Source organism: Poecilia reticulata, linkage group LG14 (genome assembly GCF_000633615.1).
Source record: "Poecilia reticulata strain Guanapo linkage group LG14, Guppy_female_1.0+MT, whole genome shotgun sequence".
Taxonomy (NCBI): domain Eukaryota; kingdom Metazoa; phylum Chordata; class Actinopteri; order Cyprinodontiformes; family Poeciliidae; genus Poecilia; species Poecilia reticulata.
In genome coordinates this window covers 20,991,610-21,016,324 of record NC_024344.1, presented here as the reverse complement: position 1 = coordinate 21,016,324, position 24,715 = coordinate 20,991,610, and the positions used below count along the sequence as shown (strand labels likewise).

At 35.7% G+C, this 24,715-nt stretch overlaps 1 protein-coding gene across 1 annotated transcript in view; it reads right to left on the bottom strand.

Moving 5' to 3' along the window:
- The window catches only part of LOC103476232 (AT-rich interactive domain-containing protein 5B), a 68,602-nt gene extending 45,293 nt beyond the window's left edge, over positions 1–23,309 (bottom strand). The window contains exon 1 of the mRNA XM_008428424.2: positions 23,143–23,309. Within this exon, the coding sequence (XP_008426646.1) occupies positions 23,143–23,163 (21 nt within the window). The 5' untranslated portion in view covers positions 23,164–23,309. The remainder of the gene's footprint in view (positions 1–23,142) is intronic.
- Between the last annotated feature and the right edge of the window lie 1,406 nt (positions 23,310–24,715).

The following is a 24,715-nucleotide window of genomic DNA, read 5'->3' as shown; positions in this document are numbered from 1 at the left end:
GAGGTGTGAGAATCCTTGTTAAATGGCGTTTTAACTAAAACTCTGAGGTGTGAGATGTTTAACTGATGTCAAGGGGTGCGGGTTATAATGTTTTTCTTTTTGTGTTTATGCACTGTCACATGCTGTTTTTATCTTAATTATGTGAAGCACTTTGAAATGCCTTGCTGCTGAAATGTGCTATACAAATAAAATTTGATTGATTGATTGATTGATTGATTGATTGATTGATTGATTGATGTGATAAAGCCGCTGCCAAACTGGAAATTATGCACAGTGAACCCAAAATTAGATTGCTTAGTCAAAAGATAATATTTTGTAAAATTATTTTTGAGGATTACCTTTTGGAATAATATCTGCTACTTTGATTTCTTATGGCTTTTGATGAGCAGAATGTCACATTTTATTTAAATTAATCTCCATATACAAGATTAAATGGATGTCATATGAATTTTATACTTTTTTCTATTCTCCTTCAGCTTTTTCATTGTTGGCTTTAAAAAAGTTCACCTTTGTTTTATTTAAACACACAACATGTAATATGGTGTTTTTTCATAAAATATGTGTTCAGTTACGAAAATAATTGGCGATTTCTTCTGTCTGTATTCATTACATCAGTTTTATTTATTTGAAGATTACATCATTTCAAACTTCAAGTGTTTTCTGGAATAATTTTAAACTCTTCAAATTTTAAAATGGAGTCATGCAAAGGAATGTTTTCATCCTGTCAGAAAAAATGGTTCAAAATCAAGTATTTTTTTTAAGAGAAAACAAAAGAAAATATTGTTTAATTCTAATGAGGAATGGTTGATATTAAATGTATTTTTAAAATGCAGATCGCATCCTTTGCTACAATTTATTAGGCATTCACTAAAGGAATCCGATATTGTTTCATTTTAGGCAATAAATTGTTCAATTTTATTCTTTAAAAATTTATTGACATACGTTTGTTTAATGCATTTCTAATATTGAACAAAAAAAGTGGTTAAAGGAAAAATCAGCAGAATGTTCCAATATTTTTTAATCCGATTAATTGATTGTCAGAATAATCAATAGAATAATTGATTATTAAAATAATAGTCAGTTGCATGCTAGTTGGTACAGGATAATAGAGAGAGATTCTGCTGATGGTGTAAATTAGACAACTTTACATGAATGTTCAACTCTGTAGTAGTGTCAAAATGTTAGAGAAATCATTCACAAGTGCATAACCTTTCTAAATATGATTTTGCACAGGAAAAATACTGTGCAACACAGACTGCTCTTTCCCATAGTGTGCCATAATATATTGTCAGAAAGACTTTTAAAGGCTCCTTTACAGTTATAACCTGCTTTTTTATTTTAAAATAGTCTTGTGAAAAAAAATGTAAAATCAGCACTTGTTATACTTGTTACATAGTGCATGAATCACATCAACATTCCAATAAACACATAGGTACGTCATGCATCAGCCAGCTACATTTTATATTATTACTCTGACATTAACAACTCAGATTCACCAGAGTTTAATGTTTATGGTAAGGGTTAGGTGACAACTTCTGATTAGTCATATGTACCAAGAGACACAATATCATGGCAAAAGTCAGCAACACAGCTGATTACAGGAGAAAAGTGGATTCATGCAGAATGCTTTTTTGTTTCACGCAACAATGTCTGTCCATTTCAATTATGAAAATGTGTTTTCAACATTAACGTTTGGCTCAATAAAAGGCCAATTAGAAATTGCTGCAGCACAAAATTGTATTAATAGTTGACTGTAGGTCACAATCTTTTGTCATCACAAAATAAACTGAGGAACTCATTTAGTCAAAATCATTAATTTTTTAAACATCTAACCTACATCTAAAGCCAAAAGAAACATACTGGTGTCATTTACAGATTACTTTAAATTCAAATCCCTCAGGGGTATGAATAATTTTGGTCTCATCAGTATGTTGTTATTCAGTGAAAAAAACAACCCACAAATCTTTGCTCAGACTTTATGACGCAGCTGTAATCCAAACCATGTAAGAATCTGCACACAATTTGTCCTGACAGTTGATAATTTAAATAATTTACTTCCATCGGATTCTCCTGTCTAGTCATGTTTTATTTAAATAAAAACAGATGATAACCAGGTAACCATGGAAGCAAGTACAGGCAATGCAGCCCTCATGTTGGCATGCAACATGATGTTAAATGTCTACACTTTTCTATATTTTGTCAAAAACAGAAACCTAGGGGCAACAAAACTACATATTTTATTATTTGGTAGTTTTGACCCTCTGTTTCCTGCTGAAGACATCTGAGATCTTTTAAAGATAATCAAGCTGATGCAGAGAAAGCAGCACACATGCTGTTTTATACGGAACACGGCTGACAGGATGGGCTCAGTTTTTACAGCTCCACACTCCAGCAGCCGCAGAAACGCTGCTGTGGCTTAAACTGAAATCCATCATGCCGCCTCAGCTGCTCTGATCTCCTGTTTGCAGCTAAAAAAAATAGCAACAAAAAAGGTGAGTCAGCATCTTCACAGTAAACATAAAACATGGACCTACAGCTGGAAATTACCTAAAATATTAAACTGATATTTGAAAAAGACAAATATGTGTGTGCCTGGTTGTGTGTCCTGTGTGTCTCTGTGTTGCCCTGCGACAGACTGGCGACCTGTCCAGGGTGAACCCCGCCTGTCGCCTGAAATCTTTGCCGGAGAATGGCACCAGCAACCCTCCCTACCCCACTAAGGGACAAGGGTGCAAGAAAATGGATGGATGGATGGAAATATAACTAATTGCATGATCATTTTTGATTTAAGGTCATTATTAAACTATCTTCAAGCTGCATAGATACAAGCACTGGCCTTCTACAGGGGGTATGAGGTTTTTAAATGAGTGGTTCCATCTAACAAAAAGCAGAAATATCCAATTTAGCTTTCCTTCTTTGTACAATAAACTATTTAATTTCCCAATGTGTATTTGGTTCCGCTGTGACCCATTAAATTATTACTTGTTATATACCGTTTCCAGTATAGATCAATACAAAAATAAGCACAAATAAATTATTCTATACAGAAATAAGAATGTCATTTTGAAGAGAACTTTTTAAGATTGGATTTTCCAAACAGCAGAATTTAGTAGTTTTCTTTATATCAAAATGAAAGTACATTTAATCTTTTTGGAATCTTGGACTGATCCCGAAGAACAATGACTTGAGTTTGTCTACTTTAGCTTAAAAAAATTCTGACTATTTCAAATACCAAATACATATTCAAATTAATCATTATACCATGGGCTCAAGGTATTCACAGGGATCAGGGAAATAATTAAATACTTGAGACACCCTCTAAAACAGTGTTTTTCAACCACTGTTCCGCGGCACACTAGTGTGTGCCGTGAGTGATCGTCAGGTGTGCCGTGGAAATTATTCAATTTCACTACGGTACCGTATTTTCCGGACTATAAGCTGCTACTTTTTTCCTAAACTTTGAACCATGCGGATTGTATCCCGCTGTGGCTTTTCTGTGTATTTTTCTTCAACCACCAGGGGGCTCTCTAGCAGGAAGTGAATCATTAGAAGTCAAAATTGTAAATCAAAGAAGAACGGCTAATTTTCATTTACAATAAGCACATGCTAGCAGCAGGCACGACGGAGAAATGTTTTCAAACTCATATCATGCAGCTTTTAAGTTGAGGGTTGTCGATCTGGCACTACAAGAGGGAAACAGAGCCGCTGCATTTAAGCTCGGTGTGAACGAAACCATGGTTCGGCTTTGGAGACGGAGTGCTGCGTCCTTAATATATGCAGCAGATTTATTAGGACGCCGCCCTCTGCTGGGTCCTGATGGAAAACCGAGAGCAGCTTCCAGTTTTTATTTTAATTTTTTTAATTGAGGGTGCTAGTATGGTGCGCTATATAGTCCGAAAAATACGGTAATTGGTTTTAAAATATTTTTTGAAAATGAATTGTCTGCAAATAATGTCATCTTCGAGTGTCTGCTGTAGCAGTGACTAGCGGCGTAATCATGTAATGTTCTTACCACTAGATGGCAGTAGGTACAGAGCATTTTACATTAAAACGAGAATTAGTGATGCATGAACGTTACAGGTAGCGGTGAGAGCACTGAATCTAGCAAGACTGTGACGACAGTGATGGAAAAGACAGTGAAGCTCAGCAGTAGTTGAAAAGAACATGGGTCCATTTCCCACAACATATCTGTGTGAAGTGAGCTTCTGAAGCCTGGTTACTATAAAAACAGAGAGAGACAGAAATCTTCAATTTCTGCCACGAATTCAACTGTTTTCATCCAAACATGCACAGGTTTCACACCAGGTGGGTAAAATATACAGATATGGACATTTTGTACATGCAACTCTTCATATTCTAATAGTGAATATGAAGTGAAATGTTTCCCAAATATTATTGCTTCTTTCAGAATAAGAATTATTTTCTGTATTATGGCTATAAGATGCTTGTGGATTAGTTTGTAAAACACTTTGACGTTTTCTACAACTTCTTTAAATTTCACACCAGTGTTGTGGCTGTTCAGGTGTATTTTTGAAGTAGACATGTTAAGTGCAATTTGAAATAAGAAATGTAAAATGTGATAATACATTTTTGTGTTTATTTGATTCCTATTCGAGAGACTGATAAGAATGACTATATATAGGCGGCTACAGAATATCTTTGTTTCCATTTTTGGTTGGTGGTGTGCCTCGGGATTTTTTAAATTAAAACAGTGTACCTTGACTCAAAAATGGTTGAAAAACACTGCTCTAAAACACACCTAATTACATATAATAAAAAAAGTTTGAACACCTAATATACATTAATATGCATTAAATGTGTCAATTAGCAATAGGCCAAGGTATTTTCCTTTGAATATGTTTTACAGGGGGAAAAAAGTAGGAAAAAATATAAATAACTTACAAATTTATTTACATTTGAATAGGCACGTTATGTTCCACAGAAAAACATAACTTTTAACATAGTCTCTGTTTATCTGTCCTAATTTGACAATGAATAATCTCACGTTCAATGTGGAAGGATTATTTGTCGCCCTCTGTGGCAGCAGAGGGCGACTACCAAGGGTAACTACCAAGAACTACAAGAACTACCAAGGGACCCTTTTTTATTATCCATCATATTCGTAGAACCAGCAAAATAACGAGGTTGTGTGCTTTCAGTAAATGCAGTTGGGATAGCGGAACCAAAGGTATCAATGGTATTCATTTAATGCGTATTAAAAGTCTAGAGAACATGCTGAACACAAATATCTTTCAGTGCTTCAAATGTAGCAAAAATGTGTTGCGTTATGCTCAACACATCTGCATTAGGTGCTTAGTAAACAGTAAAAACAAGGTGAAATGTGCCTTAAGGCTTCAATGGGGACAATTCTCAAATGCTTTCATTTTCTGTTTATTTAAAAACTACTTCCTCCATCGTGAAATCTGAGGTGCATTTTCACGGTCAATGTTTGTTGCATTTAATTGAAAAATTTAGTGAAAATAAAATTGCATATGGCGAAGTTAGATCTGTGTGAATTAATTGTATATTAAAACAAATTAAATTTCCATTTGCATAGTTTATTGTTTTTCTCTTTTCTCTCTCCATTTCTACTAAAACCTAGATGGCAAAAGTTTTCAGTCTGGTGCATTGATCTCAACTAGTCCTTTTTTTCTAAAGGACAATTTTGTTTACAGTGACTTTACAATTAATTTTTTCTTGTGTTTGTTGTTTTGTTTATTTATTTTGGATATTTAAAATGTGTTCCATTTCCATTGTTAAATCTTCATTAGAAATTAAGGTTTATTGATCTTTGAGAAGGTATCCTTACATTATTATTCTAATACCATTGTCTTATTGAAAACGGTCTCAAAACAATATTATCTTTAATCGCATTAACTTCTGGGACAATTCATCAGCCAGCAACAACAAATGTGTTATTGCGACAGGCCTAGTTGTAGTAAAAATCAGAATTGTATAAAAGATCCCAAAGAAAACTTGAAATCACCAATAAAAGCTTGATTGAAACCTCTTTGTGTAAAAGTATTTGGATGTTGAGCCTAAATTCAGGATCTTATAGATGCTTCTTCTTTTCAACTTAATGTAGAAAAAAAACCATCAAATCTCAACTCACAAAACTTAATATTTCATTCACAGGTCAAGTTACTTTAAATAGAAAAATGTATCAATTCTTACATTTGAGAAGTTCAATGCAAAAATACAGGGAAAAGTTATCTAAATGTCAAATTAAAATAGCTCAAAATAGAAATATTGTAGAAGTTCAAGGACCTGTGGGAAAAATCTAGAGCACAAAGAAATCATGTACGCTGGTATTAACTACGATCAAAAAGAACAAATATTTACATCATAATTTGTCTTTTCCATTGATCAGCCCATGTCTGCAACTCTGAATTTAGGCATCCTCTGAGGGGCCGCACAGTTTTAACTTAGTTTTTTTCCATATTAAGTGTACAGCTATAAATCAGGCAGAGGTCTCTTTCCCCCAGCTTATTATCCACATGAAATAAAAGACCCAGTGTATGAGTTGAGGGTGTAGTCTACTTTGGAGAAGATTTACCAAACAAAATGAGTGTAATTTATTTTCTCCGCTTTCTAGCCCAGAAATAGTCAGCAGGGGCGTGTGTTTCCAAACTGCAGCTTCTCACCAGCAACCAGTCGTTCCTGTTCTGCTTGTAGTTGCCGTGACGTGAGCTTTCACCTCCTCTCTGCTGTTTAAAGGCTGAATATTTTCAAATTTTCACTCCCCTTTCTCCTCCTCCAGCACGCCCTCCCCCTACCCACTAGAGGCTGCCCTCCCCCCAGCCCACACCAGCCCTCGGAGCGCTGTAAACCTGCTGTGGCAGGCCCTGGATCAGTTTTTACAAAGATGAGAATAAAATGTCACAGCAGAGAAGACAATGTGTAAATCAACCTACATTGATTTGCTTTTTTTGGTTAAAATAAATTAACTACTAATAAATGACATCACTGTGATGCATTGAAGGACCTGTGGGAAAAATCAAGAGCACAAAGAGATAAATGACTACGGTAAAAGATCTGTGTCGCTTTTCTATATTCAAACTATAACATTACTCTTGCACACAACTGTAGAAGAAATATTAGCAAAGTTAAAACAGTAGAAAGTGAAATTACAGAGCTGCAGTAGATTAAATTAAACACAGGATTTCTATGAAAACTTTGACTCCATCATAGAGACATGCTGACGATAAAACAAATGCCGGACCAAGACAAACACCAAACACCCACGGAACAATTATGGCAAAATTAACAGGATGAAGTCAGAAAACATGAAAAAAAAAAAAACACTAAAATGACTTTAAAAGATTTAGGGTCAAATCCTTCTTTAGGAAATCAAAATTTTAAATATCCAATTTAAAAATGTGACTAAATAACTTGAACTTCAGAGAATCACAGAAATACTTTTGACTCATCGGTGTTTCAAAGTTTATGTTTTATTTGAGATTCATCAGACATTAGAGTTGGCCAGCTGTTCCTTTAATAATCGCAGTTGTTGATTGGCAGATCAAATGTAGAAAAATATAGATTTTTAATTCCCCAGTCATTCATTAAGCACATTCAAAAGGAAGAAAAATCACCTTTTTCAGTGTAGAACCTGTTCAATTTAAAACATGTCCTTTGACGCACTTTTTTAAAAACAGAAATCACATAAAAGTTAGACTGATATGAAAATTTGGGTCGAAACAGATGATACATAATTATTATAATAATATAATATATAGTTGTATTATATTATTATATAAAAGGAAGCTCAGAGGGGACAGGGCTTTCTCCATCATGGGTCCTAAGTTATAGAATGACTTGCCTTTGCAGGTTAGAGAGGCCCCTTCACTGTATATTTTTAAAGCTCGTCTTAAAACCCATCTATTTTACTTGGCTTTCAACTTCAGCGGGATCTAGTTTTAAAATGTATGTTTGTTTTTAAACTGTAAGAGTTGTTTTTTAATTGTTATGTTGTGTTTTAATACACAGTACTTTGTATCAGCTGTGGTTGTTTTAAAGTGCTTTATAAATAAAGTTGGTATGGTATATGTTCCTATCATTTCAACACACAGGGGAAAAAAAACCTTCGCACTCCTGACATTGCTTCACTTAACCAAACAAATACCACTCAGCCAATCCCCTCCCCACCTGAAACACAAACAGAAAAAGGGTGGAAATAGACATTGGTTATCAATAACTTATCAGGTCTCTACCAATAAGCTAAAAAAAAAATCATCAACATCTGCCAGTATTGACGTTAATGCTAATATATTAGAGGTACTGGATCAATTTTGATATCCGAGATCACCATTGCAGTTATGGGCAATAGCCAATATTATTTAAGTTTTACATATTTCCCTACCCTTTTAGAACCATTTAAAATGCACATCACACACACGGTTGCTTCCCTGCATCAGTTAAACACCCACAATCCTGCACTGCATCATTATTAGTTCCACATGACCACAACAAATACCACATGACCAATACCATCTCGGAAAAACCAGGGTTTCCCCAAGTGTATTATAGGCCTGGCGGCCCGCCATGCTTTACTAGCGCCACCGCCAGGCTAAGTCTTTCTTGTTTTTTGTTGTTTTTTTTAGGAAAATAAAATACATTTTAAAAATCGCCTCTTTTTTAAGCCGGATTGCAAGTGTTTCTGTTGCTCCGAGCAGATTTATTCCTAAAAGATATGTTTATAATTTATGCATTTAAAGCCAGACCAATCACACCGCTGCCCTGTGCACGTTGCGTCGCGCGCTGCAGCAGCTGGATGTCTAAACCCCACGCTCCTCCTTTCACTCGAACTGGACACTGGCTGACCGCTATGGATATTTACATCCACCCCCTGTGAGGAATTATGATTAGTTATGAGGAGTTATTGATTAAGGTAAGAGTTTAAACCCACCACGTTAGCTCTGGTTGTGCAGCTCTACAGGAACCGCAGGAATAACTTGTAGTCGCGATTTCTGAGGTGCTTTGACCGAGCGGTGAGAATGATGTATATTTGTGAACAAAACATTGCGTGGCATTTGCATCTCAACACGCTGCCCAGCGTTTGGCCCTGTCCTCTCTGTAAAGTTTAGGTCTGTGTTCCCGGTTAGCCGGTCAGGAGCTTTCGCGCTCTCCTCGCACAGTCACGCGTCACGCTGATTTTCTATTATTTTATTATTATTACTAGTATTATTTTTCCGGTTACACTAAGCACCAAACCGTATCAAATGTTTTGCCCACCTAGTCAGACAGAGTTAATGCGGACATCTGAAAAACTCGTCCAGAAAATCGACCAACCAAAATAGTTTCTGTGTTCCCTTGTTAAAAACTCAACAGACACTAAATGAAAGAGCTACTAAAGCCACATTAGCAGCATTGAATTAGATCTCCCATTTGTTGCGCAGTGCAGCGGATTACCTCATCATGCAGGGCCGGTCCAAGGGTGTATGAGGCCTGGAGCAGAATATGACTTAGGGGCCCCTTTTGTTGCTAAAAACATCAGCACCTCTAACAGCTTCTGTGTTAAATTTAGTGAAATCTAGGACAGGGGGATAAGTTTAACTGTCAAAACTAAAAAGCAATAAATTATAACTGCAGCTTACTAATTTGTATTTGTGAACAAACGGAGCTGAAACTCAAAGATTAAACTCAGCATCAGATTGCAGCTATGGTAACAAACCAATCTGACTATGAATATTGTTCTTTGAACTTCTACAAAGTAAACTTGCCAGTTCCTTAAAATCTTACATATAAATGTTAAATGATTTAAAGTCTTTTAATTTATAGATGCTGAAATCATTATGTCAAATTTAGCAGCAATGATAATCTCAATAAACAAATGCTGCATTTATATATCTGTGGTCTATGTTAAAATATTAGCATTTATGGGGCCCATGAAGCACTGGGGGGCTTGATGGAGCCTCTGACTTTTTGATTAGTTATTTTTAAGACTAGTTGTGGGTTTATATAGCAGTTCACTGACGATATTTTCCCATAACATATAATAACCCAGTGATATTTTTACTTTTATTGTCTACTTAACATCTTTTAATACAAAAACACGGTGGACCGCCGGTGTACTGCCTCGGCGCCCCGACCACCGGGTTTAGCAAGTTTTCTGGGGAAACCCTGAAAAACCTACACAGATGACCACAACACAGAAATAAATATCAGTTGTTAATATCGCCCCAGTTTTACTTATCGTGCTAATTAATATTAATGTTAATGCACCCCTGTTAAAGATGCACCCTTTGATGTATAAATGGGTGTAATAACTTTATGCTGAGACAGAAGGCAAACTATTTTCAGAAGATATCCAAAATTGATGACCCAAGACGATCCTACCAAACGGTAACAAAATGCATTTAAACACATTGTTTAAATGTATTTAAACAAATGTTAATCCATTTGGCAAATAAAAGCTAACTAAGGTGACACTTTATTTGATGAGGTGTCCGTAAGGCTGACATGACACTGTCATAAACATAACATCTGTCTTGAACATAAAGAAGTCTTTATGAATGTCTGACTGTTGTCATGAAGTGTCATTCGGTAAATAATGACATTTTTAATGCAAAGTTGCTTTAAAAGTTGCGTTTAAAGTTCATGCCACCTTTGCATTATTTTGTAAATAATGACAATGTAATGCAAAATTGGCACTTTTAATGGACTTTCAATGCAACTTTTAATGCAACTTTGCATTAAAAGTGTCATTACTTAATTCAACTTTATGACAACAGTCAGACACTCATAAAGACTTCTTCATGATAGATGTTATGTTTATGACAGTCATGTCAGCCTTATGCAAAGTATTACCGATTATTCTAATGTAAAACATCCCCAAGAAGGTCTTTTTATACTGTGCAAAAATATGTATATCTTGCATTTTCTGTTAAAAATGGCTCTTTATAAAACCGAATTGATACCTCTAGTGACAGCCAGAACTATATTTTATACTAGGGGTTCTCAACGTGGGCGGTCAAAGGACGGTAGGGGGCGCTGGCGGACATTTTTACAAAAGGGGGGCGCTGGGATGCCTTTGGGGGGCCTTTGGTCGAAGGTAAACTTTACACCTTAAATGCACAACAATGCCAGTTTAGATTTTGAGCAACTTGGTAAAACTGTATTGTGTAACATTAAACCATGCTTGGCTGCAACTGTATCGATGGCAGTTCTTCTATTCAGTGTTTGTTAGGTTCTGTTAGCTTCTTGGCGCAGCTCCGTTCTCCTGCTACTGGTAGCTAAAATCACGATACCCTCACTGTGTATCCCTCTGAAAAATGAATCCATTTAAATAAAGAAATCAAGAAATGCCTCCATGGGTGATACCACAATAGAGAGCGTTCATTTTATAGCGTTAACACCGGTGCTGTAAGTGGTCCGGTATGAAACGGGGGTGATTGAACAACACAGCACTTTTAAATTTCAATTATCAGAATGCAGTAATTGTTTCCGTTGTTTTAAAAGGTTTATGTCAGTCTGCCTTTTCCTCATCGATACGCTTCCCGACCACCCTGCACTTTAGGGGCTTTAAAAAAAAAAAAAAAAAAAGACGCGCACATTGCGTAAAACTCTGGAACAGGAGAAGTGAGATATAAAACGGAACGACGAACTATTTATTATGGCATAAAAACAGAAAATCAGATGCTGAACAGTAAAAAATCAACACATGATGTGAAACACGACGATTAGGCGGCGCAGCAGGTGATGAGATTACTGATGATGAGCGTCAAACTATAAAATAAATCTAGCAACAGGAAAGAAACTAAAGTGGACATAGCAATAAACCAAGAGAGGATAAAACTAATCAAATAAAACTAAATGGGAATGAATGAAGAACAAAATGCAAGAATAAACTAAGAAACTAAATACAGAGGAATAAACTGGTATGGCAAGACCTTTGGAGCAATAATTAATACAGAGTACAGAATGGCAAGAATAAACAGACACAATTTCCAGATAAAAGGTAAAATAATATTGTTGAAGTGCCATTTGTTTGTTGAGACCATATCTAGTACTGAGAATAAATATATCTTACAGGCCATAACAGTAAAGAACTGATCACTTATTTATGTTTTTAATTAGATTTGATATATTGATTTCTTCAATATTATTTTTCATGTTAGTGTTAATGTCATGAGGCTGATGACTCCATGACACTTTCAACTTGACTCATTAGGATTTGATTAAGAACCAGATTTGTTCTTTGTAATCTCTGTCCAGTAAAACTATTAATCTATAAATCAATAGACAGATCTATATAAAGATATAATCCATGTTTCTGTCTCATATTGTATGGCATTAAAAGAATCTGGAACTTTTATTTTTCCACTGAAAGCTCTGGTGTGCACAATAAATTCCATGTGGGTGAAATTTTATGGATCATACTCTGATGTCCCATTCTCCTGAAGGCAGCACAGAGCTGCACCACCAGAAACTGACAAACACTGAAGAGAAGAAAAGCTATGATTAATGTAGTTACAGTTCTATCCATGTTTTAATGTTGCAGAGCTCAGTCGTTTTGCAAATAGTTCAAAGTTTAAACTGGCATGTTTTATCTGGTCATTTGTGTAATATTTAACTAGAAAATGGCAAAGAATAAGAATATTTTTCCACTCCGATTGGCTGCTGTTAGACCTACAAATTTTAACTTGAATGTTCATTGCATTTTTTGTAGACGCCTGTGAAAATAATTTCTATTCCCTTGACTTTTTTGTTCTCTGGGAAATTATTTTTGATGATAAATACAGAAATCGGCTTAAAAATAAAAAAATCTACAATAGTGATAGTAATATTAATGATAAAATAATAGTCAGTGCAAAGTAGCCTGCAAATTCTTTGGTGGGGGGCGGTGAGGTACCTGGATAAGGGCTAGGGGGGGGCGCTGGGCCAAAAAAGGTTGAGAAACACTGCTTTATACCAACCCTACTGTTAGATTGGTTGTCACAAAGTGACAAAGTTGGTTTCGTTGAGAGTTATTGCTATAATAGTTTATTTAAAAAAATGTAAAAAGAAATTTGAATCAGCATGTACAGATTTGATTTAGTGAAGAATTCAAAACAAATAATACCATTAAATAACTTTTTCCATCTATAGTTGTCATGATTCATAGAAGAAAAAACATTAAATTGCAACGTCTGGCCTCAAAGAAAATTTTAAATTGGCCAGGAAAGCCTGAACACAAACCCGATTGCTTTAGGCATCAATAAACAAATGTTACATTTTTGTGCAAAAATACGATTAAACAAAATTATTGTGTATGTCGTACGACTTTACTCAATATTCTGTCAATAGTCCATGTTTCAATAAACATTCCTGCACAAAATCAATTTTGTACATGCTGTCTAAAATGGAGGACCCTGTACATTTTCTAAATAAACAACAATTTACTCTGAGTGATACTAAGTTTGTCACTTTGTGGTAGCTCTCACTGTCATAGGCATCAACTGGGTTTTATAAAAAGGGTTATTTTTAGAAGAAATTGTATGACATACATATTTGCAGCCCTGCATTAAAAGAAAATTGTTCAATATTTTAACATATCTACACAGTGAGGAGGCAATTGAGCCATTTGACTGTGGTGTTTTGTACCTGCGGCACATCTAAAAACTGCCAAAATGTTTTTTCTTTGTCAGTGTGTCATGTTGGTGACTGAAGCCTGTTATGAAGACTTCAACACATTTCTTCAGACCGGTTGGCACTACTTTTAATGCTGTCCACATTTTTTTCTATAAGCTGACTAATTTCTTTAGTAATTATTTCTGACTTTTTTATGCTTTGTCTTGTAAACCAGGTGGGCAGAGTAATTTGAATGACTATGATGGTGACACACCGGTGAGTCTGATTAGTTTTGCTCACACTACTTTTTAAAATGTTTATTTATTATCCTAATGTTTCTGCTATATTTCTTGTTTTTCCTTCCAGACTGGAAGTCTTCCTCCTTCATATTGGTGAAAACAAGAGCAGCACCAAAGACACTTCACTATCAGTGACCACAAGACCATCCATGGCCGCTTCCAATGAACTTTCAAAGCTTCACCTTCAGTGCAAAGTACCATGAATGTATGATCTTTGTTGTATATTGCTGTCAGTGCTGTTTAATGTTTTGAAATAAAAGTAGATTATATTCTGCGAATGGTGCTGGTGTTTTTGTAGCATCTAATGTCTTAAAATGAATTTGGAGATTATTGATGGCCAGTAGTTTCTGGGGGAACAAAGGTTTTATTTGCTCTACTGGCTTTTATTTTGGAGTGAATTGACAGAAAAGTGGGTAATGAGAGAAGGGGAAGACCGGGAAGTTAACCCACGACAGCCACATTGAAAACTAGAGCTTCATACGTATGTGGGCTGTGCTTAATCCCTGCGCCACCACAGCATACCCTGCCAGTATATTTCAAAACTCAGATTTCTAGGTTCTATTCTTTAAACTGTTCTGTGTTAGATCAACACATTTATAGTGTTAACTTTTGACAAAATACACTAGTTTTTGGGTAAATTAACACTGAAGTGTATTTGATTTCAACTACTGTGAGTGTAGTTGAAATCAAATACACTTTCAAAAGTGTAACTTCTACACCTTAAAAGTGTAAAATTTAACTCTGTAGGAGTTGATGGAACACTTACAAATTTGCTGTGTACATCACAAGAATATCATCCTTGAAATATCAGTGTGCAATCTTTATATCGCAAAGGAGTGTTTGAAGTCAAGGAATTGTGCTATGAATTTATATTTTTCATGCTAGTGCGATATTTAACCAGTTGGACAGCAGATCCTCACAACAGACACAAAAGATTTTGCTCAAAACTCTAAAGGCCACTACGATGGAAGTGCAGATGAGAAATTTCACAACTGATCATCATTGCAATATTTACCCATCATCATCATCACTGCGTTATTCTCTAATAGTTTTGGAGGGTTAAGGTATAAATTTCATAGTTATATATTTTTATTTATTTTACTTAACTTTCAATATTTCTCTCCGTTTTCCAAAACTTTGAAGCGCTTTTGTTTTGTTTATTTTTTCAACATTAAAAGCCATCAGACTGCAGCACAGCTTTCTGTCGCAAGCAGATAAAACAATGTACTTACACATGTTTTATTTTTTTAAACAATTTAATGATTTTGGAATTTGGACACCAATATGTTGTGAATTCCAGATAAATGGAGTCTTGTTTTTTGCATAACCCAGAAATCGGAATCAGTAGTAACTGCTTTGACTGTTCCATGTACTGGGAGTGGCATAAAAGAGATTACTTTAATTAAAGCCACAAAAAGCTCAGAGAACAGTTTCCACATTTCAGGATTTTAATTTTAAACTGAAATTTTAACAACCAAGGCCAGAGGTTCCAATTATCTTTTAAGAGACAACAGCCTTTTTGTGCAACATTTTCATACAGGTAACCTGAAGTCAATATATTATGTGCCATCATAAATACATGAAATACATCAATGTCAAATTGACTCTGAACAGCTCTCCATTTTAAGGCTACAGAATGAGTATTCTGAATACTCACTTTACAAAAACACCATGCTGTACTGAAACAGTTTCTACCTTGTTTTCACTGAAATATAACAACCCTCATTTAAATCTAGGTTATTTTGCAGTTGAATGCATATTTTTAAATCAGTGAAATGACAGGACACATTATAGAAAATTTTAACAGTTCAAGCAACCCCCATCAACTTGCTGCATGAAAATAATGCAGCAAGTTGATGCATTAGGTTAGCGGTTCTCAACGTGGGCGGTACCGCCCCCCAGGGGGCGTTCAGAGGACGGCAGGGGGCGCTGGCGGACATTTTTACAAAAGGGAGGCGCTGGGATGCCTTTGGTCGAAGGTAAACTTTACACCATAAAAGCACAACAATGCCAGTTTAGATTTTGAGCAACGTGGTAAAACTGTATTGTGTAACATTAAACCATGCTTGGCTGCAGCTGTATCGATGGCAGCTCTTCTTCTATTCAGTGTTTGTTAGCTTCTGTTAGCTTCTTGGCGCAGCTCCGTTCTCCTGCTACTGGTAGATAAAATCACGACACCCTCACTGTGTATCCCTCTGAAAAATGAATCCATTTAAATAAAGAAATCAAGAAATGCCTCCATGGGTGATACCATGATAGAGAGCATTCATTTAACACCGGTGCTGCAAGTGGTCCGGTATGAAATGGGGGTGATAGAACAACGGTACCACAGCACTTTGAAATTTCAATAATCAGAATGCAGAAATTGTTTCCGTTGTTTTAAAAGGTTTATGTCAGTCTGCCTTTTCCCCATCGATATGCTTCCCGACCGCCCTGCACCTTAGGGGCTTAAAAAAAAGACGTTCACATTGCGCAAAACTCTGAAACAGGAGAAGCGGGACATAAAACGGAGCGACGAACTAGATGTGAATTATGGCATAAAAACAGAGAATCTGACGCTGAACAGTGAAAAAAATCAACACATGATGTGAAACACGTGTTGATTATGCGGTGCAGCAGGTGATGGGATTACTGATGGTGAGCGTCAATAAACGATAAAATAAATCTAGCAACAGGAAAGAAACTAAAGTGGACATAGCAATAAACCAAGAGAGGATAATACTAATCAAATGAAACTAAATGGAAATGAATGAAGAACAAAATGCAAAAATAAACTAAGAAACTAAAGTAAATACAGAGGAAAACACTGGTATGGCAAGACCTTTCGAGCAATAATTAATACAGAGGACTGTATGGCAAGAATAAACAGACACTATTTCCACATAAAAGGTAAAATAATATTTTTGAAATGTCATGGGTTTGTTGAGACCACATCTAGTACTGAGAATAAATATATCTTACAGACCATAACAGTAAATAACTTATCACTTTGTTTTTAATTAGATTTGATATATTTATTTCTTCAATATTGTTTTTCATGTCAGTGTTAATGTCATGAGGCTGATGACTCCATGACACTTTGAATTTGACTCATTAGGATTTGATTAAGAACCAGATTTGTTCTTTGTAATCTCTGTCCAGTAAAACTATTAATCTATAAATCAATAGACATGTCTACATAAAAATATAATCCATGTTTCTGTCTCCGTAGACACCTGTGAAAATAATTTCCATTCCCATGACTTTTTTGTTTTCTGGGAAATTATTTTTGATGATAAATACAGAAACAAGCATAAAAATCAAAACATTTACAATAGTGATAGTAACATTAATGATAAAATAATGGCCAGTGCAAAGTAGCCTGCAAATTCTTTGGTGGGGGCGGTGAGGGACCTGGATGAAGGCTAGGGTGGCACTGGCCCAAAAAAGGTTGAGAAACACTGCATTAGGTGGATACACCTTTTCCTAAAAGAAGCACAACTAAAAAGAAAACTCTACTTCAGGTTCTTAGAGATTCTTGATGTATTTGCTTACAGTAACAACAAACAAAAGAAAATCAAATTTTCTCTAGTGCATGATGAAAAATGAAAAACTGGTTCTGGCCTAATATGGATCTATTGGCCCATATTAGGAATATCTCAAGCAATATATGAATTGCATCATTCACCAAGAACTGGCAAAAACATTGTAAATTAATTTGCAATTTATTTTTAAATTAAATAAAAAATTTAATTTACAGTTTAATTTTGTAAATTTAATTTACAATTTAATTTTGTAAATTATGTTACAAAATTATTGTAACATAATTTTGATCATATTAAACACCCCTAAAAGACAGAAGAAAGAAGTCCTGTCTATTAATTCTAAAACTCCAACACTGAACATTGTAGTTGTTTTTGTACATTTAAACTTCAGTTACCATAAAATGTTAACACAATGTTTAAACTGTACCCACTTGGAAGATAGATTTGGGGTGGTACTAGTAAAAAAAATCATTCCAAGGTGACTTGCAAGCCTTTCAGTTAGAAATTGGTCATTTAAGATTAAATACAATATTCATGTCTTATAATTATAGGTAGCGGTTTGATGGAAAACCACTCAGGGTTTCTCCCAGAAAACTTGCTGAGCCCAGTGACCGGTGCGCTGAGGTGGTCCACCTGCGGCCCACTGTGTTTTTTAATAATGATGCTATGAGTTTAATCTTTGAGTTTCAGCTCCGTATGTTCGCCAATACATCTCAGTAAATAATAGTTATTACTGATTGCTTTTAAGGTTGGCCAATTATAATACCGTCCCTCTTTGGATTTCTCTAAATCTGTGTTGAAATGCTGTTTGTGGTGCTGATGATCTTAATAGCAAATCAAATTCCCCCCTAAATCAAATTCTGCTCAAGGCCTCATAAAACCTTGGGCCGGCCCTGCATGATGAGCTAAATCTGCTGCACTGCACATCTTTCTGCTGGATACAGAGTGTCAAACAGGGAGATTCATTTATGTGGCTTTAGTAATTCTTCCATTTTGTGCCTATTGAGTTTTTAACAACTACCAGAGAGACTGGTTTGGTTGCCCGAGCTTTATGGGATGAGTTATTTTGGAAACCCTCGCGGCCGCACGCAGCAACTCTGACTATAAGTAGACAAAACATTTGATATGGCACAGTTTGATTAATCTTATCACCGCAAAACTTATAAAAGAAAAAAATTAATAAAACCAGCATGCTGCTTGACTATGATGCGTGTGCAACAGCTTCTCCACGGGCTGGACTACTGGGCCACTAATGCACCAAGGAGCAAGCAAGTAAACTTTATCAGCGCAGACACAGAGCTAACAGGAAGCATGTGTGAGATGTAAATGCACACACCGCACAGAATTCTTTGTTCACGTAACCTATATTAACAATGCACACCTCTGAAAATGCAACTATGGGTTATATTTGCAGTTCACATTGAGCTGTGCAAGCAGAGCAAATGCATTGGCTTTTAAATCTGGCTAATACCTTGATAAAGAATTCTCCAAAGGAACATGAGTTCTCACAGGGGATTGATATAAATCTCAATACAGGTGAGCCTGTGTCCAGTTCGAGTGAAAGGAGGCGCACGCAATCCACGCAGAGGTAAACTTTGGAGATCCAGCTCTGACTGTGCGCCAAGCAGCCAACACAGAGACTCCTGACTTTGTGCTCTGTTAAATGCATCATAAACCCAACATTCAGGAATAATTCTGCTCTGCCAGTGAAATGCACTATGCAGGAAAGACGCTTGTAGTCAGCTGATGTAAAAAAATATATAAAAATATATATATTAAAAGAATCTTTCCCGCTTAAAAGAAAGATTCTTTTAAGCGGGAAAAAAAAGAAGAAAAAAAGTAAGTTATAAATTACAGTAAGTAATTTATAACTTACTGTTGAGGCAGTAAGTTATAAATTTAAGCTTACTGCCTCAACAGCAAAACGACAGCCTGAAATTGTAAACTGCTCAAAATAATAAACTACAGAATGATAGAATAAGATAAGATGGCTATTCCTAAAACTAAAAATCATATTTTAAAACAAAGTTTTTGGGGGGGAGGATTAATATGCAACAGAAATTTAGTGATTGAACTCATTTCAAAAGTACTTCAAAAGTCCCAAATATTTGTCCTTAGACAAATATTTAGTAACATGACACTTATGTCATGTTACTAAATCTTTGAAGAACGAAGGGGAGAAAGAAAACATATTTCAATCTAATTTTTAAATGTCCATTTTTAATATTCCATCACAATGAACAGATGAAGAGGTTAATATGTCTATTTTAGTTCAAAAGATAAAAAAATATGAAATTATTAATTATTATTAATATTAATTAATAAAAGAAGGGAGCGGGAGATCGACAGGCGGATTGGGGCAGCGTCTACTGTGAAGCGGGTGCTGTACTGGTCCGTCGTGGTGAAGAGAGAGCTGAGTCAAAAAACAAAGCTCTCGATTTACCGGTCAATCTACGTTCCCACCCTCATCTATGGTCATGAGCTTTGGGTCATGACCGAAAGAACGAGATCACGGGTACAAGCGGCCGAAATGGGTTTCCTCCGCAGGGTGGCTGGGCTCTCCCTTAGATAAGGTGAGAAGCTCGGTCATCCGGGAGGGACTCAGAGTAGAGTCGCTGCTCCTCCACGTCGAGAGGAGCCCGTTGAGGTGGCTCGGGCATCTGGTCAGGATGCCTCCTGGACGCCTCCCTGGTGACGTGTTCCGGGCACGTCCCACGGGGAGGAGGCCTCGGGGAAGAACCAGGACACGCTGGAGGTATTACGTCTCTTGGCTGGCCTGGGAACGCCTTGGGATTCCCCCGTAAGGAGCTGGATGAAGTGGCTGGGGAGAGGGAAGTCTGGGCCTCCCTTCGGAAGCTGCTGCCCCCGCGACCCGACCCCGGATAAGCGGAAGAAAATGGATGGATGGAAATTATTAATAATTTCCATCCATTAATAGCATATTAGCTGACTAATAATAGCGTATTAGTCAGCTAATACGCTATTCATCTTAGTTCTAGTTCTTTGCATACACAACCATAACATGTTTTGATTAAATGAAAAAATGTTGCCAGAAAGAAAGTTTCAGCCCAAAATGTTACAGCCGATTAAAAATAAACTTTAAATTGCTCACTTTTAGCTTTATTGATTATTTTTGTCATTTTAACACTGACACTTTAATTTTTAAAGAAAAACAGATTAGATATAATACACAAAACTAAAGCAATCATAAACCTATTTAGTGTAAGTACTGTCCACTGACTTAACATTCAGGGGAAGGGAAAGGTAGTAATTGTTATTATTATTATAATTGCATTTTTGGGATATACGTGGGGCTAAATTTCAGTCCATGCATTTACCAGTTAATCATTTCACTTTCAGGACAGTTGCAGGAAAATTACCATAATGTAAGAAAAACTTTAAGATTAATATGTTTTTCATTTTGTATTGCCAGTCAAACTAGAAATAAATACATAGATTTTGAATGCATTTTATGGTGATTGGCATTCTAGAGTCTTGCTTTTTTATATAATAAACTGTCAGTGTCAAATTTTATTCATAGTTAGACCACTTAAACTTTATTTAATTAGTTATTTTTTAATTCTAAAAAATATTTTTAGCAAGTCCACTGACTGAATTAAAATGAATATAATAACTTTTTCATTCTATTTGGGTTTTTTTATGGTTTGTTTGCTCATTTATTATTGCTTTCTGATTATAATATTTCCTTTTTGGGTTCAAAATTAAAATTATTTTTCCCTGTATACTGACTGAACTGATTTTTTATAAGACTGTCAATTCTTTTTTTCAAGATGCCATGCATTTAATTTCAAACTCTAAACATTAAATACCATTTAAATAAGCCTCATGTAGACCCAATGCTCTCATGGTTCATCAGATTTGCATAATTGCATTTATAAAAACTGGTCACATTTAACAATTTTTTTTGTGTTGCCTAAATGAATAACTAGTTTTTCCAGCTTTTCCAGTAATATTATTCATTTAAATTCTGACTTGCTTTACATTTTCTTTTTTGCAACACTGCAACATAAAATGGCTGCCAGTTATTTTGTGTGCACAGAATAACCTTTATAATAACTTCTGAATATTGTAGAAGCAAGCAATTTTAGCCATCAGCTGGATTTAAAAAAATGTTTTTGGCTCAGATCACCATCAGGCATGTTGCTAATTTATTCTCTGATGGTTGAGCTGTAATTATGAGCAGTGAAACAAAGAAAAATACAAGAAAGCAATTTATGTGTTGTTTAACTCCCTACATCTGCAGTGTGCATGTATTTAACTTGATTACAGTGACGATGCATGATAAATACCATCATAAAGTGAGCAGGCTGGGTAATAAACATACTATTATGCAGTGTGGCAGTGTTGTATGGATATCAGAGAGCTCCAGTCTTTTTTTTTTGTGGGCCTGGGGGAGGGCCAGCTGAAGCATTGCTCCAGCCTAGCGGCAGGCAGGAAAATAAAAGCCACATAATATAATCTGAGCAGTGAACACACACACAGGAATTTAAGATGGAAACCCTTAATCTGCACCATGCCTGCATCAGTTCTCGTGATATTTCTCTCATTTTTTAAGTACAGTTTTCAGAACAAGAGCGAAAGAAGGAATAAAACATGAATATCAATACTAAAATGTCCCCTGCTTTGTACAATGAATAAATAAACCAACAAATAAAATCCAGCCAGCACTACTGACCTTGGCTATATCCTGTTATTGAAATAAAGTGACAACTTCACCTCTGGTGAAAACAATACAAAAAAGATCTCCATTTTTCTCCTGAATTAAAATTTACAAGGATATATTAACAAGGATATTATTAAAAACACACAGCCAAACTAAAATAAATAGATTTCTGTGAAAAATAAATTAGTTGTATATTAAGTAACCACACACACACGCACATTCATTGCTCTATGTGGGTGTCCTCTGCATGTTTCTTGTTTTTTTTAAGGCGGGACTATAAACCAGTTATTTCAAGTTCAGAAACGTACACAATATTAACATTCCTCCTTAAAAACTGCTGGAGACAAAATGTCGGGGTAGATTTGGTGATAATAATATCAATATGCTGATTCCTATTATTATTATTTCAACGAACTGCTGCTCCACCTACTAGTCGATGTCGAGGGAAAATATATATATATTTGAATGTGCAATATTGCGTCGGTAAAAATATATTTTAATAAAAATAAAAATAAAAATGGCGACGCGGCGGTTAGCTAAAAATGTGACCGAGCTGAAAAAGTTTCCTGATATTTTCAGGCAGGGGGAGAAAAAAAAAGGAGGGCAGAAATTTTTATTTTTATTTCAAGCTAATGCGGGTGGGGGTTGGTAGCCGGGAGACTAATGTCGACACGACACTCACACACAAAGAAATTAATCATTAACACGGAGAAAATATCTGTGATATTAAACTGAAATTTAACGGCTGCCTTCCAGGCGACAGCCCCGAAGAAATAACCAGTCTGTTTCGGCCTGAAAAGCACAAATATCTGTTTATCTGCCACCTCCGGAGGTGGAAGACGGGGGTTGAAAAAAAAAGTTGAGGCTAGCTGAATAAAGTTGTAATTGCAGTCAGACCAACTCTCGGTGGCTGATATGAGAAAACAATCAATACGACACGGCTAAATTCGAATAAAATAAAGGCGGAAATTGACTCGATTTTACACAGACGTATGGTTAAAATATCCCCGGGTTAACGTATGGGCTAATCTGCGTTCAAAAACAGATAAAAACGACATTTATTTAGAAATTATATCGGCGTTACCTGTATTGCATTGTGCTCCATTGCAGTCCTGCATTCCCTCTCAGTGAGGCCCCTCTCTCCGGTTACACCGCCGGGACACGCCGACACGCAAACAAACGCACCACAGAGGAGGAGGGGGAAAAAATAAAAAAGAAAGGCTTTTCTTATATTCTACTTTTTTCTCTTTTTTTAAATGGGTGGAAATGGCACGGGATCTAGGTGTGGCCAAAGTTTGCCACAGAGTAAAACTCCATACAAAAATCACATTTAAAGAGGGGGCATTTTTACTTCACTAACATGACGTATTTCCGACTGAAACGGAATACGAGGGCGGGGTTAAGATTAAAAAAAAAATCTAAAATCGAATAAAAATCCATTTGGTCTTGCATTTACCAACACATTCTCGCAGATATCTTGAAACTGTCAAACAGCTTATCTCTGTGCACTCACGTAAATTATATTAACTTCTAATGTTAATAAAGTGCATGCACACACAACTTTCTTTAAAGTTAGCACCATTAACACTTGGTTTATCAGCTTAGATCACAGTGTTTCTCAACCTTTTTTGGGGCCAGCGCCTCCCTAGCCTTTATCCAGGTCCCTCACCACCCCCACGAAAGAATTTGTAGGCTACTTTGCACTGAATATTATTTTATTATTAATATTACTATCACTATTGTAGATGTTTTGATTTTTATGCTTCTTTCTGCATTTATCATCAAAAATAATTTCCCAGAGAACAAAAAAGCAACGTGAATAGAAATTATTTTCACAGGTGTCTAAGAAAAATGCAATGAACATTCAACTTAAAATCGGTAGGTCTAACAGCAGCCAATCAGAGTAGAAAAATATTCTGGTTCTGTGCCATTTTCTAGTTGTTAGATATTTCAAAAAATGACCAGATAAAAGATGTACAGCAATGCCAGTTTAAACTTTTATCAATTTGCAAAACAACTGAGCTCTGCAACATTAAAACATGGATAGAACTGTAACTACATTAATCATAGCTCTTCTTCACTTCAGTGTTTTGTCAGTTTTTGGTGGTGCAGCTCTCAGCCTTCAGGAGAATGGGACATCAGAGTATCATCCATAAAATTTCACCCACATGGCATTAACTGTGCAAACCAGTGCTGTCATTGGAAAAACAAAAGTTCCAGATCCTTTTAATGCCATACAAATATGAGACAGAAACCTGGATTATATCCTTGTCTATTGATTTATAGATTAATAGTTTTACTGGACAGAAATTACAAAGAACAAATCTGGTTCTTAATCAAGTCCTGATGAGTCAAATTGAAAGTGTAATGGAGTCATCAGCCTCATGACATTAACACTGACATGAAAAATAATATTCAAGAAGTAAATATATCAAATCTAATTAAAAACATAAATAAGTGATACGTTCTTTACTGTTATGGTCTGCAAGATACATTCATTCTCAGTATTCGATATGGTCTCAACAAACCCATGGCCCTTCAAAAATATTATTTTACCTTTTATCTGGAAATTGTGTCTGTTTATTCTTGTATTAATTATTGCTCGGAAGGTCTTGCCATACAGGTTTATTCCTCTGTATTTACTTTAGTTTCATAGT